The following is a 15,494-nucleotide window of genomic DNA, read 5'->3' on the forward strand; positions in this document are numbered from 1 at the left end:
ATGGCTTTCTTCCATCGTTCCCTCGTTTCATGGGATTTTATCTCGTTTTCTTCATCCCGTATTACTTGTTCGCGCGGCTTTCGCCTCCGAGCCACCGGGGGAAAAAAAAGGGAAAACAACCCCCTTCGTGGACGTTCCCGTTTCATCGTCGCGGGCCCCGGTTAGCGCGCACGCGCCATAAATCCTCGCCGGTGCCCGGCGATCGATGATCCGAGCACGCGACGTCAACTTGCTGAACGATTCGCGTCTTTGCCACTTTGACCGCACCAGCAAGCGGGAGAATTAATTGAGAGAGTTAATTGCGAATGCGAATATATCGTTGGACGAATTTTAGTATAATTTTTTGAAAAATTAAACTTGGCTCTTGCGTTTGCAACCACTGCGAGACAATGCACGGACCCAGAATCACAGTGAATCGAATCCCCGCGGTAGTGGGGACGATCCCGCGACGTTTATCATCCAGGCCTTGGGGACATATATAGAGAAATCACTGTAATTCGAAGTAAATTTTCGATTTAATGTTTCTAAGTCTCTCGAGTACCTTTGTATTCTAGTTTGGAGGCCGAACTAATTGTTAGACTACGAATTTTTATGCAGAATGAAAATTGTATCGATTGCAACAAAGAAGAGTGGCAGGATATAAATAATTCTTTTATCAACCAGCAGGTTATTCTTTGTTTATGAGTTCAAGATATTAGCATAGAGTTTTTTCAATACTTTTTACTAGTTGGGGTTTACTAGTACGTCGACGTAGATTGTTATTAATAGCTGATCTACCACCCCCGACACTGAAGAACTTTCACGACTTCATAACTTTCACAGTTTCGGGAACCAGCAAAGTGATTTCATTGTTTAAAGGTGAAACATACGGGCCAGAGACCCTCGAGCGATCGTACACTAAAATCGTCTGAAAAATCGTTTCCAGTGAACTGCCGTTCAGTATATGGAAAGTTAATTAAAACACTTATTCGGTAATAAATATTTCCGTTTATTTTCCAAATGAAACACGATCCACTCTGACGCGAGACAATAACGCTGAGATGCGAGAATAATCAATATTGAAATACGCTCATTCTCCGAAAAGAGTATGCCAATAAAAACGGTTGGCAATTGATTCGATAACGAACAAAAATCAATGTTTATTAACCCGTTTTATCCTCTTGCATCGAGCAAGTCCGTTCCGAACAAAGTATTTTTATTTGCGGGAGGAAAAAATAGTTTTTTGCAACTTAACCAAATTTAAAGCTGGCATATAAAAATTAGTAGATATCATTTCATTTATTTACAAGTTACTATTAACTATTGAGTTCAGCCATACTCTTGGGACACTTTCTATGCATTAGGGTGAGAAGTTAGTTGCGGCATACTCTCCAGGCGTGGTCCCAACAAATCCTGTTTAGGGCCTGATTAGGACCATGTTAAGGACCCGTTGGGGAAATACACTCCAGGCGTGGCCTCAACAGACCCTATTTAGGACCTGATTAGGACCCGTGGGAGAAATACTCTCCAGGCGTGACCTCAACAGACCCTGTTTAGGACCTGATTAGGACCCTGTTAAGGACCTGTTTAGGACCCGTAGGAGAAATACTCTCCAGGCGTGACCTCAACAGATCCTGTTTAGGACCTGATTAGGACACTGTTTAGGACCCGTGGGAGAAATACTCTCCAGGCGTGACCTCAACAGACCCTGTTTAGGACGTGATTAGGACCCTGTTAAGGACCTGTTTAGGACCCGTAGGAGGCATACTCCCCAGACGTGGCCCCAACAGACCCTATTTAGGACCTGATTCGGACCCTGTTAAGGACCCTGTTGAGAAATACTCTCCAGGCGTGGTCCCAATAGACCCCGTTTCGGACCTGTTTAGGACCCTGTTAAGAACTGATTTAGATAGCCCTGTTTGTCCGGGGAGGTTACAATTGCATGGAAATTACATTGCATTGAGATTACAATTGTTACAAAAGATGCATCGATGACTTCAAAGCCAGTAAGTTGTCTACTGGGGATAAGTACTAGAAAAATGATGATGGACTGGAAACGTAGTCTTGCGTAGTTCCTCGGTTAAAAATCACTGAAAAACGCACCGAATTGATTTGCACACCCGATATAATTACGAAATGCGTGGAGCTTGGTTTTCACGGTTTGGGAGGAGTGCGGCGTCGCCGAGAGAGGAAGGATTTGGCGAAGGTGCGGGCGAAGGTAGAGGTCGTAGATGAAGTTGGCGGGACGCTAGGAGGTTTTCGTGCGGGGAGGGGGTATCGGGGGCGAGAAGGGAGGCTGCGGGGGGTCCCGGAGCAGAGCGTGGGTTCGGGGGTGGTCCGGGACGAGTAAAGGGGTTGGAAAAGGGGCGACTCCGGCAGTCAGCGGGTTAAAGCCGCTCGGTGCGGGCGTTCCATGTGCGTTACGTCTCTGATCCGGAAGTTCCGACGGACCCGTCGTCGTCGCGTCGACGGAAAGAATGCTGGCCGCGGCTGGACGTCGTCGGATCACGTGCTGATCCTTGTGGACGTCGCGCGGCCTTCGACCCGCCGTTGATCGATTCCCGAATATCGTTGTTCGGGTAGTGCGCGTTTATCGTCGCGTCCTCGTAACGCCACGTACTCACGTGTGTTAATTAACGAAAGTATTGTGTGCATCGGTGTAAGTGTGTCTGTGTGCATCGTGCTCGGGGTCTGTCCGCGAATCAACGCACGCCCGATTGAACCCGTCAGCACAGCTCCCGGGAGACTGCAGGTTGCGTTAATATCTTCGGCAAACTCTTCGGCAAACGATAATCGCTGGCATGCTACGAGATCGTTCGGCCCCTTTGTTCCACGAACGGATCCTCGCGCGCGTCGATTGAAACAGACAAGAGTTCGCGCTGTTCGACTGTGACCTAGACATTAAACAGCTCCGAATACTTTTACCAGTGGCCCGATCGACAAATTGTTTCGGCAAACTCTGACCTCCAACGCCACGAGATCCCTCGGACTCTTTAAAAGCAGATCCTCCCGTGTGCCAATTAAAACACGATCGTTCTACAAGCTGCCTGTTAGCCGCGACCTTGCGTACACACTCTAAACGCGTCGAGGACTATACCATTTTCTGCAACAAGGAGATAGAATCTCTAATCCGCTTGTATCAATGCAACGAGATATTTCGACCCTTCGATCGTTGATCCTCCTGTCTGCTAATTGGAATACAACCGCTCCTCAACGTTGCGATGCAGCACGTTCCCTAACGAGCTTCGAGAAAGAGAAATTATTTCAGCAAATTCTAATCGCTGCGTAATGGGACGAGGACTTTTCGCATTCTTCGTTCCCGGACAATAGACCCACGCTTTCTGCGACCTATACTCCGACGAACTCGAGGATTTCGCGAGTTTGGCGTCCCGATAAAGAAGAAAGAAATCAATTCGGCTAAGTCTTTGTTCGGAGACACAGGGGATCCACTTGCGGCCCGGTTCAAAGACGATTTTTCGATGAGACGACTACGCGTACCTTAACCAGCCTGATTCAAAGGTTTCACTTTCCTTGGAGGCCCGAAGAAAGTCCTGTCATTCTACGAAGCTTTCCTCGCGAAGTATTTTGAAAAATTGAAAATAAAGAATCCGGAAGAGAGTGTCGCGATCTGACAAAGCTCTTCTTGGAAAATTACACGAACAGATGAGTTCTTGCCAAGATTATGCAACGGTGAAAAATCGAGCGACAGAGCTACTGTTAGGATCGATCTGATTAGCAAATCTACCGAATCTCTTCTCGTGGAATTACACAAGCAGACGACAATAAACAATCGCGAGAAATCGGACGGCAGTCTTGATTGTCCCCGACGTTTCCTGACAGGCGATAAAGAATAATCGCGAGCGAAAGTGCAGTCGTCGCGCGGAATTCCGCGGGCTGTCAGCTCCGCGGCACAGTTATCCGCGGCGCGTTTTAATGCACTGTCCTCCGCCGAAAAATTGCGCGCGGCTGTCGGGAAGCGTGCGGCCGCGGAAACATTGTTAACGCGTCGCGCGTCGATAACGCGGCCGTGATCCCCGCGCAGCTCGACTAATTTGCTTATCAGAGTTTGACTTACGAGCAGGCGTAAATTATTTACACGCGGCGGCTCGCAATAACCCGCGCACGATTTATTGTTTGAACGGCAACGTCCGCGTCTCGTCGAGAACAATGGGCCGGCCGATCGATTGGCCTTTTTCTTTTTTGTTTCATCGAGCGTACTTCATTCGCGCAGAATCGGATCCTCTTAAACAATTAAAAAATTAAACTGTCCCGCGCGGCACACGAGAATCCCGTGTTGCGACGATAACAATACGTGCCGTAAATTGATTCACGTGATAACGCTCTCGCGCGCGCGCCCGCGCGTGTGAATCCTGTGTGCAGTGGTATAACGAGAGAGAGAGAGTTTTCTGGAATTCGGTGCAGTGATAACCGGGACAAGGAAGAAAGAAGCCGGCCCGGAGAGTCAAGAAAAGATCTAGATTTCGGCGAGCAGACACGGAGGAGCAACCGGGGCGCGTCCTCGTGAATGATTAATGACGTGGGCCGCGCCGTAATCGCTAATTGCGGATTCGTCGTTCGGCGCGTCGTGATTACCAACGTCGGTCCGCGCAATCTGCGCGCCGTCGCCCGGCTCCAATGTTTGCCAAGTAGGGGGCCCGCAAATTCCGGTGATCAGGTGGCAATTAAAATCAAGAACACAATCAACATCCGGCTTTGCGCCCGTTCTCAAGCCATTGTCGCTTCAGGAAATCGTTCCCGGGCTTCCCCGGGCCCGGGCCGCCCGCCAGTTTCCTCCCGAACTTCCCGCATCGCCTGTCGCACACCCGGGACCATTAATTAAACGTTAAATATTCGGCAAAATTTACTAGCCGGTAATTGCCCCTCGTTCGGCAACTGTACATTAGCGTCATCGAGAGGGGAACCGATGAAAAGTTCCCCGGCCATATTCGAGGAACGCGAGCCGGCAATTAATTAATAAATATCCGCCTGGTCATTACCGTCCCGAGGAAACGACACAATCGATAGCCGCCGTCATTCGACCGTTACGGGGACAAACAAAAAATATTATAGATCAACGATCGGTCCACTCGATCGCGAACTTTCGCCGACGAAACGCGCGTCTGTTTCTGCCGTGTCACGTGCGCCTGTTTGACAGCGGGATGCACTCGGCTGCAGTGGAAACTGCATAACCTTCCGAGGAGATCGTACCAACACAAATTACGACGTCGGGGGCCGGTTGTTCTTCGTTCGCGCGGATGAATTGTTGATCGCGACTCGAGAAGAACTTTGTCGTGAAATATTCCCGCCGAGGAAGCTTTCCGTACCGGAAGTGTTTGAGCAGTTTGCGAGAACAACGTCAGGCTTTTTCGTCTCCGTCACTTCCGATTTGCCTTCGGTGTAGCGCACGCGAGATTTATCTGAAAGTTTACGCGCACGTTTTTGTAAATTAAAAGTTCCGATCGCTGCGTTCACGTTTGACAGTTGAAATCATTTTTATGAAATAATCTGGCGCGATTTGGAACCGTATATAGACACGTGCGACTATACTCAATATAATAAACAACGTTAACCAAGTCATAACACAAAATCTGATAATTCCGAAAAGCGAATCTCAGGCGAGATAAATGCTTGATAACGCTCGATAGCTCGTCAAACAAAAAGGTGTGAAATCGCGGAGTCGAGGCATCGGTGCTGAAGTGTTAAAGGATTCACAGCGAGAATTTATTCAACGCGTCTCGATCGAACACGATTCCGACGAATAATCCGTTCGGATTCGTTATTGAATTCGGATCGCGTATCAGATCGTTAATCACCTTTATCGCGCGATCATCTCGCGCAACCGGCAACGGAACAGCTCCCTGTTCCGCGGGGCGCTACGATTAAAAATAAAATTTATTTACGTATTTAACAGCGGAGTGAACGCGCGGCCCGGACCCGAATTGCCCGGCTCGGGAAACAAATGGCCGCCGCGGCTCCGAGAGTCTGTCGTTCCGGTAATAAAAATTAAACGCGAGATTGAAATAGCGCGACCGTGTTTTTTCGTAAACGGAGTCCGAAGAAATAGTGCTTTTATCGACTTTAAACTTGACACTGCGTCGCCAGTATATTTCAACGAACAAGCACGTTCCTGGGGAATGACTCGTTCCGCGTTGGGGAGCCCGAATTCTTCAAATTTTGAAAACTATTGTTAAAACTCCGCACAAATATTCTATTTATCAAAAATTCAAACTTAATTCCTACAAGGTTTTGGATTTTCTAAAGTTTGTCGGTTCGACATTCTTGAAACGATTGTTGCCCAGGAAATATCTGTTAACATGAAACGCAACAAGTGATTCAGAAATTTCTACGATCTTTAACACCGTCTCAAGTTCCTCGAGTAATTGTAAAATTCCCGAACCATCAGTTTCTCTAGATTCCTCTAGATCCAGAGCAACCAGGTAATTCGTGGACGCTCAAATTCTCGAGCACGATTTTCCCAAATTCCTGCGCCGACTTTTCTCTCGTTGCGAGTTCGTGGCGCAAGAGAAATCAGACCTAGCGCGTTCCCCATTGATTAATGGATGCCGGGACCGTGAAGCAGAATTTTCGGAAATCCCTACACTGCGAACACAATCTCTCGAGTCGGACAAGGCGGTGGCAGGAAAAAATCGGAGCCGAATCGCACGTTGGTGATCAGCGGCGAGGATCGTCGAGTCCGCAATTAAGAATCGTTGGGCAGAGTTTCGGTGCGCTTTTCCGTGTTCCTCGGCCGGAAGGTATCGTCTGTTCACGCGGCTGGTGGGGTCGGTTGCCGTGGGTGGTTTTCGAAGGAAGGCGTTTTAACGAGCGGAGGAGTCAGACGGTGGCCGGGGCGCGATCGATCGGCGTTATTTGCGGCGCATAACAGCGGCGCGAGCGGGCCCCGTGTCAATTTGTTCGGTTCCGGGTAAAGAGACCGATCGCTGGCCGAGGGGATCCATCGATCCATCGATCCCGTCCGACACGTGTATCCGCAGGAACGGCGACGTCGTCGATGATGCGGCCACGCTCGGCCGGATACGGGTGTTCCGCCACCGGGGAAGGATCGACGAGAGGATCGCCGAATTGACAGAGGACAGACCCCCGGTTGTCAGAGCCGGTGGAGCCACGGCAACACTCTCGTTCGGGTGTTAATTAGCAGACATGTATGCCCACGTGCACGGCGATAACGGCATGTGCTGTTATCTGCCTACCGTGCTCTACCTCGAGCGATACCGTAAGTTCTTTGTTCTCTAACACTCCACCTAAGGTTCGAACGTGTTTTTTTCCCTTGTTACCGGTACAGATTTTTCTCCGTCTCTTTCGCTCTTTTTCCCCCACCCCTTCTTTACGTCCCCCCCCCCCCTTTTTGTCGGTGCGGCCTCGTGCTCTTGAACCGCCCGAGTGCTTCGGAATTGTAGGTCGAGGGTGACTGATGCAATTCCCAGCGACGAGCAAAGAGACCGAGATTAATGAACGGGGAATCGGCGAAAATCGATGCACACCGTATCGAGAACACTGTTGGCGAAAAGTGCTGGTTCAAACGAGTTCTGCGCTTCCACGTAAAGTGTTAATACGGTGTCCCCTCGTAACACGAAATATGAAACAAAAATTCCTACAAAAAGTCTGACGGCGTTCAATCTTAACACTAGGTTTACGGAGCACTGAAAGTGACTATTTTACATTACGTTATAAAATAAACAAGAATGTGCTGCCGAAATTTTTAGCCATTTTTATTTTTAATAACATACCCAAAGCAAGAAATTTGTTGAATAATTTCTCATGGATGTATCTTTAGAGTCTTAACAAAAACATCGTGCAGAGCTTGCCGGGTATAAATCAGTTTCTGATAGTACAGCTTTTGCAATTTTGTGTACGAGAGGCTTGACATTTAAGACTGCTATCTGATAGAAAACTCTGAACGATACAGTATCTTCGAGATTGTCCCCAGGCATTTTCCGGTCATAAATCTTTGTCAGCTTCGTCCGCTCGCAGCGTTGCCATCCCAGAAATATTCCGTCGAATAAAATTCTCGCTCGGGGTTAATAATCGCATCCAGCATGATAGACGCGTGATCTTAAACGCTTTCATCGTTTACTGAAACGACGATGATGCAACAAGGAAATCCATCCACGCTGTGTGCGAAGAATTTCGCAACTGGTTTCCTCAAACAATTCATAATAACATAATGTTCATTGTATCTGTGGTTTGTTAGACAGTTTACTAAAATACGTAACTTGAAATCGAAAAGATTGACAGCGACTAATTTCCATTTGAAAATTCGCGGTGCGCAATCAGACGGTTCAGGGATATTAACCCTTTGCACTCGGCGCTATTTTCAATCCAAAACTAAATTTTTCTTCAGTCTTACAATATTTTAATTTTACTCATACGAAACTGATTCGATTTTTACATATAATATTTAAACGTTTAGTAATCTATTAAATACAAATTTTGTAATGCAACAAATATTTCGTAATATTTTTTGTAATTTCTTTGAAATAATGCCACAACAATTTCTAGTGGTGTTTCAGAGTCGCCACTCGAGTGCAAAGGGTTAAATCCTAACTAGAAATTCCAATTTGTATTATTCGTCTAATCTAGATTATTCACGCTTGAACTAGGGGACACGTCCAAATGATAGGTTCGAGATTTTTCGAGATATATATAAACAATGGGTTAAAAATTTTTTAATTTACGATTACTGAGAAAATTTACACAGCATTTATTCAATTCATTTTCAGATTCTACATTTTACAATTATTTAGATTCTGAAGACGCTTTTGTGTGCTGGACACATGTATTTAGTCAACCGAATTTTGCAAAGGAAATTGTGCAACGTGCTCATATTTCTAAAAACAAATACAAAGTATGCAATATAAGTGTTCGGTGGTCACATATAATATAAAAATCTGGGTAAACATGTTCTCGTCATTTTAAAAAATTGCCGTAAAATAGCCACCTTCGGCGATCCCTTCTGGAATGCAGTTTTTAGGCAGTTTCTGTAATAAATGCGTTCCTGTCGTTTCAGTAAAGTAAAATAAAACGATCGCTGTCGGATCCAGCGGTGAGCTGAATATCTCGGCTGCAACGTTCAGAGTTTTCCGCAACGCAATTACCGGCGTGAGCGGTGCGGGACGCGTGATGCAACGCGGTGTATTCTTTGTATCAGATCGAGCCAGACGAAATGAAGCCGTGCAGAAGACGAAAGTAAGATGAAACGGAGCGCGAGGTGGGCTGCAACGATATCCACATGGAACGCGGGGCCGCGTAATTTCGCGTTGAACCCCGGGCGCATCGTGGAAATCCGTTCCGGTGAAATGTGTTTAGCAGTTGAACGTAAACGATCACGGCACGTTTCCTTAAGCGGGCCAAGTATATTTCTCGGCGTATTAGTTTCTCGAATGAGCAGATTAGCGTTACTTTAAGGCGGGTCGGTGCTAAACGAGCGACGATCTGACGGCGGGGAGGCCGGCGCGACGGTAACGCGCCCGGGTCCAAACTTGTTTAGGGAAAAAGATAGCGAAAGATTTTGCATAATGAAGCAGTTAAGCCGCACGGTCTTCTTTAACCCGGAGGCGAACGGTTGCGGCACCGGTAATCGAATGAAACTACCGGCGAACCGGGCTTGTTTATCACTGTCGTAAATCCCCACGGAATTTATTTCCTTTCGACGCACGGAACCGACGGAATTACCAGAGACACACTCCGACCGGCACGACAAATCAAAAACATGCAACATCATCTTGATACCTTTATCGCCGACGATTTCCGATTGCACGCGTGCACCGCGATCTCATCGTGCTCGTTTCGACAGCCACGGAAACGCATTTCTAACACAAGCAACGAAGAAAATGAAAGAAAACGAAGAAATTTCTCCCTAAAAGAAACGCTTCATTACTGACGAATAGACTGCGGATTTTACGGACTCGAGACAAAAATGAACCGGTGCTCTTCGATTTAGTGAACATAATTCTGCTCCTTGGGATCAAGTTGGACAATTTTTATTTCGCGTAAAGATCCCCGATCCAACGATCGAAGGAGAACGTTGACCGCCTTCTTTCCATGCGCGGCACGTCCCGTTAATGATTGCCGATCATAGTTCCCGGATGATTAAAGGCTTAACGCGCGGTGCGACGGAACAAACGACGTCCCAAGTGGACAATAAAATCAACAGCTGTGCTGTACTCGGTGTTCCATCGATCGTATATTGTTTTTTGGTTTATTGTCCAGCTGGTGGCTCGGACATTTAATAAAAGGGAGGAAAAAACCAGCTGTAGAAGGCACAAAAAGCGAAATGCACTGGATTTCGCTGAGCCCCGGCAATTCTACTGCCGACGTTCGATGATTTATACGAGGCGGCCGAGATCAGTGACACACGTGCCGGAACAACGATTCAAATATCGAAATTTAATTTTTCGGCCAATGCAACGGGCCTCGTTGCAAAAAATACGAAAGAAACATAACGTGCAAGAATACGCTTCCGGTGGCCGCCGCATAATGAAACAGTAACGAAAGTCGTTTGTAATCATGGCACCGGGATACGGTGTTTGCTCTATACATGTCGCAAAAGCCTAGGCGATTAAAGTCCCGGAACTATCCCCACTCCCGCGAGGTATACCCCGCGAGGGGCCAAGAATGATTACTATGTTTTGGACATAGATCGAGTAAACACTGTACTAACGTGTCCACCTTAGAAGAACGCGACGTAAACTTCTCGTACGGGTAAAAAAATTAGAGTAGAAACCGTGGGAACATCCTTGATCAGCAAAATGATAGTGCATAACCCAAACCTTGGCAGACAAGTATAGTTTCGGCCTCGTTCATGGTCAGATAAGGGAGATAAGTAGATAAGATCCTTAGCAGGCTATCAGGTAATCAAGAAAGTTCTTGTCGCTTCTTGGTCTTGTCATTATTAAACTGTGCACGTACACACTGTGCATTAATTAAAAGTTAGCCTGTGTATGCTCAAACGGAAAGTTGTTTTACAGAGAACTTTGCTAAGTACCAATTTATTTAACTATTACTTTAGTTTGCTAAACAACCGTTTAAGAAATCAGCGATTTTTTGGCATTTCCAGCGATGTCGAGAGATAGTTGACACACTTTTTTCGATACTAGAGGGAAAGCCTTTTCATAAAAAAGGAATAGATGGTTGGGAAACGGTGAGAAGTTGAAGACGACTATTTTCCTGACGCAGGTATATTTTTCTGCAGTTTATCTTTACTAATTAGACTGCGGATCTTTATGCCAAATGAAATTGTCACACCTCATCTGAAACAAGCAGGGTTCAAATCGAAATATATTCCCTTTTTTAACAATTTTAATAGGACGAATATAATGCATCAGAATTTTTTAATTCTTCTAACGTTTTCACTATTTTGTGTTCCATCTACTCTAACTTTTAGAGTTTATACTGTAAAATTCGTTAATAGTTAAAACAATAAGTAGTCTCTGTGAACACAGCGCAGTAGTAAACAGAGTGTATATGGTCCGACAAGTAGTATGGTGTCCAACTGCATGGTCGGACAAGTAATCATTCAAGAGACACTCGAATGATACCGTGTTTCATGATTAACCCCTGCCCTACAATATATTATTAATTTCCTTCAAACGGAAATAAAATTCTATTTTGTTGTTGTCGATGTATAGCCCTTCGAGAAAACACAGGCATATAATAAATATAAACTTTTGTTTTCTACGAAATTATGAACGATGAAGAATTTCTAATCGCTATATTCACAAAATAAATAGCAATGCAAGGGGTTAAACTTACTTCGATCTAAGGATATTATTTACATACAAAAAATAATTGCTATATTCACAAAATAAATAGTAATGCAAGGGGTTAAACTTACTTCAACCTAAGGATATTATTTGCATACAAAAAATAATTGCTATATTCACAAAATAAATAGTAATGCAAGGGGTTAAACTTACTTGAATCTAAGGATATTATTTGCATACAAAAAAAATTTTAATTTAAATTTTGGTGATTTCTTAGTTTGTGGTACAGGAATAATCACTGATCAGACTACTGGGACGGCTGAAAATATTTTTGCGACTTTAAAGCTTGAAATAGATTAACCATTAAAATTCTCCCTTTCAAGACAGTTTTTAGGCTCTTCATCCCATTTAAGATTCAAGTTAACCATCCACCATTGCTGCCGTAACTCAGAAAATTGCAAACGATTCACCGCTTCCCACAATTCCAGTGTAGTCATAATTTCTCATTTCTCCGGTTCCCCACCGGAGACACGAATAATAATGAAATTTTTTTACATCGGAATAAATTTCACTCCACTCTACCCAGGGGAGGTTTCCTTGTTTGTTCTATCAAGGGGAGCTAATTTTTCACGGAATGTAAAAAATTCCTGCCGTCATTCCGTCAGCGAAATCCGAAAGACCGGCTCGACGGCGGTTCCTCAAAAATCGCTGATCCCGACCGGGCTGGGTCGGAATAAACTTTCCGAAATTGAATCCCGTTCAATTGTGGAAATAGAATCATTTGTCTCTCGGATACGGGACGGTAGCGGGAGCGTTCCCGTGCTAATCAAGAGAGGCTGGAAGAAGAAAATGAGAAGGAGTGCGGCACTAATTACTTTTCACTCGGCGTTTTGCTTCGGACCCGGTTCAAATTGGATCTTAAATTCCGCTGAAACGAATTTAGTCGGATGTCGCGGTCTCGCGGCGTGGCAGCGGCGATAGAAGCAGCGGAATCGGGGGGAGGGGGAGGGAAATTGAGAAATAATGTCGGCGAAATTTCGATTCGAAATATTTACCGGACACATTTAGAAAATAGCCGGCGGCAGTGAGCGAGATTTGTTTTTACGACACTACGGAATGGCCGACAATGGGGTCGGAGCAAATGGACATTGAGATTATCGCGGTTTCACGCTATGGTTGCTCCAGACCACTGCACGGTGGGCGGAGGAGGATCGTTTCACCTGTCGCGCGCAGAATAGAGATTAAATTGGCACTGTTTGTACAATCGCCTCCGGGGCCCACTCGCGACCATTCTTTACGATCGTTTGCGTAGATCCGACCGACCCTGTCACGGGGCTTGACCTTCCGATTGTTTGCCAACCTGGGAGCCGCCACGTGCTGTCTAATTACCGCGAAACAATGCCCGTGTTCTTATCGCCTGTTCGATACCGGAAGATCCGATAAAAATCATCGATGCACGACAGTTACTATCGCGGGCCCACTGGAATTATTATTCATCTAATAACTGGAATTATTATTCATCTAATAACTACGCTGCAGACTTTTATGCAAAATCAAAATTGTATTTTTCTTTACTCAGTAGTTTTCTTTACTCAATAATTTCACCGAGCTGAAAACAATTTTCAGCAATTTTCGATTTTTTAACTTTTAGTGGACCGGATTGGCCAATAATGGTTGCACTGCCGAATAGAATAACAACAATTGTGTGCAACTTGACGCAATACCGATGAATACAATATTTCTTCCTAGTTTTAAACCTACCGAGCCTTAAAAGTAACTAATACATGTTGTCTCATAAAAATTACGAGATTGAATTTGTTTGGATTTTGTACATCATAGCGTGATTCTACACCTGCGGATCGGTGGAGATCTGTGAAAAAAATGCACCGCAAAATTCATTTTGACCTCGACACTTAAGGTCAAAGTATCGAAAAATTTGAGTAATGAGTACTATACGATGCAATAAAAGAAAATTTGTCGACACTTTCGCCTTGATTTCCAAGGTCAAGGTGAATTTTCCGGTGCATTTTTTTAACAGATTTCCACCGATCCAGAGGTGTAGAATCACGCTATGGTGGTCGTGACACATAATTTTTATACACCCTGTACGGTTCGTATTTCCTATGAAAGCATCTTTATAATTTCAGTAATTGTACAATGAAAACTCTGGAACCGGTCGTTTTGACCGGTCGTGGTAGGCTTAGTGTTAAAATGATAAATTCTTATAGCCAATAGTTTTCTAGAGAAGAAATGTTTAACATTGCCGTAGATAAATGTGCAAAGTCAGGACGGAACCCCCTAATCTTGCGAAGAGGCGCTCGTAAATATTTGTAAACGTCTTGTTGTTGTTCAGATCGTATCGCGGGGCCGTAGGCCGGAGGTAATGATTATTTCATAATATTTGGCATAATATCTCGAAAAGTGCGGTTCCCTCGATTTCGATTGGCGGGTGAGTCACGAGAGCAGCTGCGCCCATCCCACAGCCGTTGTGTTTTCGCAACACGGAAGGAGCCCGGGATCCAATTATTCCGAATTTCCATAATTCTGACGGTACAGGTCCGATAGTCCTGTACCCCGTAAATTCGGAAAATCTGTATTCCGGTGTTCCCTTGTTTATCTTGCGCGCCAGACGCCGCGCCGGGCTCGGGCTCGGGCTCGGGCTCGGGCTCGGGCAATATGATGGCGTGGATTAAACGTTGGCAACGCGTTGTCCCGGTTATTCCCGCAACTTCGAATTGATTCGCATCTAACTTAGTTTCATCCCCCCAGACGCAACACATCCTCGCCCTAGTCCTGCCATCCTATTCCCGGCCCTCGATCATCCTTTCGGTTACCGTTGGGCATCGTTACCGGGCGCAATTTATCCGACGAAGATTATTCGTTACTCTCACGTTAATTCCGCTCCGGGACGATAAATGGCTCATCCTGTACGCTCTCGTGATATTCGCGAGTCCTTAAACTAGCTTTTTAAATTGATTAATATATTGCTCAGCATTCTCTTGATCGACGCTAATACATCTCTTGAACCCATAGCTTCCAAACGTAATTCGATAAACCTCAGCTGGTACAGTGTTCACTCAGATTACCAAGTATCGTGCTAGGACCATTCTAGGACCATTCTTTCTCAAATGTCTTGAAGTATATAATCGAAGACTGGATAAGCCAAATGTTCTAAAGAAGTTAGAGAAACGGTACTCTTTTAGCATTTATATTCTTAAAATAAAATATGTAATCACCCTTTCATTCCACAACCTCCTCTGACCTTTTCGAAAAAGACGTCATACTTTTCAATGGTGAATCATATAAACATATCCACGGCACGAACTTATGGGACGACCTAATGTAACGTTTAGGGGACCCACGTTTAATGACCTTGACCTTGGCATATGCCCCCGCCTCCGCCTCTTTGGTATACTAACTCCAGCCAACTTGAAGTATACCTCCTCTTGGAGATCCTTTACGTAAAAGAGTAACTTTCATATGTAGATCATACCTTTTCATCGTATACATTATATCCCCACATTTATCGTTTCGTTTTGATTTCTTCATCTTGATTTCTTCTCCTCTTGGAGACTGATGAACGCATAATTGCCCCGGAATAAAGTGTACTTCGCATCTAAGTTTAACAGGTTTACGGGACCCTTCAAAATGACGGGTTCTAATTTTTTTAATTTAAAATTATTAAGATTCTACGGATGCATATATGAGAGATTATTTAGCAAATTTATTTCTGTGGGTATGTATTATTTTTAAAATATTGCTAAAAATGTGGATAGCACATTCTTTTTATTT

General features: G+C 45.0%; 1 protein-coding gene across 18 annotated transcripts in view; it reads left to right on the plus strand.

Annotated features, from left to right (window-relative positions):
* Dlg1 (MAGUK family member discs large 1) overlaps window positions 1–15,494 on the plus strand; it is a 797,939-nt gene that overhangs the window by 100,420 nt on the left and 682,025 nt on the right. The window contains exon 1 of one of the 18 annotated variants that reach the window (XM_076787380.1): window positions 7,126–7,213. The exons of the other annotated variants lie outside the window; for them this stretch is intronic. Coding sequence (XP_076643495.1) covers window positions 7,141–7,213 — 73 coding nt within the window. The 5' untranslated portion in view covers window positions 7,126–7,140. Of the gene's footprint in view, window positions 1–7,125; window positions 7,214–15,494 lie in introns of those variants that run through there. 18 annotated transcript variants of the gene reach the window in all.

This window comes from Halictus rubicundus, chromosome 4 (genome assembly GCF_050948215.1).
Source record: "Halictus rubicundus isolate RS-2024b chromosome 4, iyHalRubi1_principal, whole genome shotgun sequence".
Classification (NCBI taxonomy): Eukaryota; Metazoa; Arthropoda; class Insecta; order Hymenoptera; family Halictidae; genus Halictus; species Halictus rubicundus.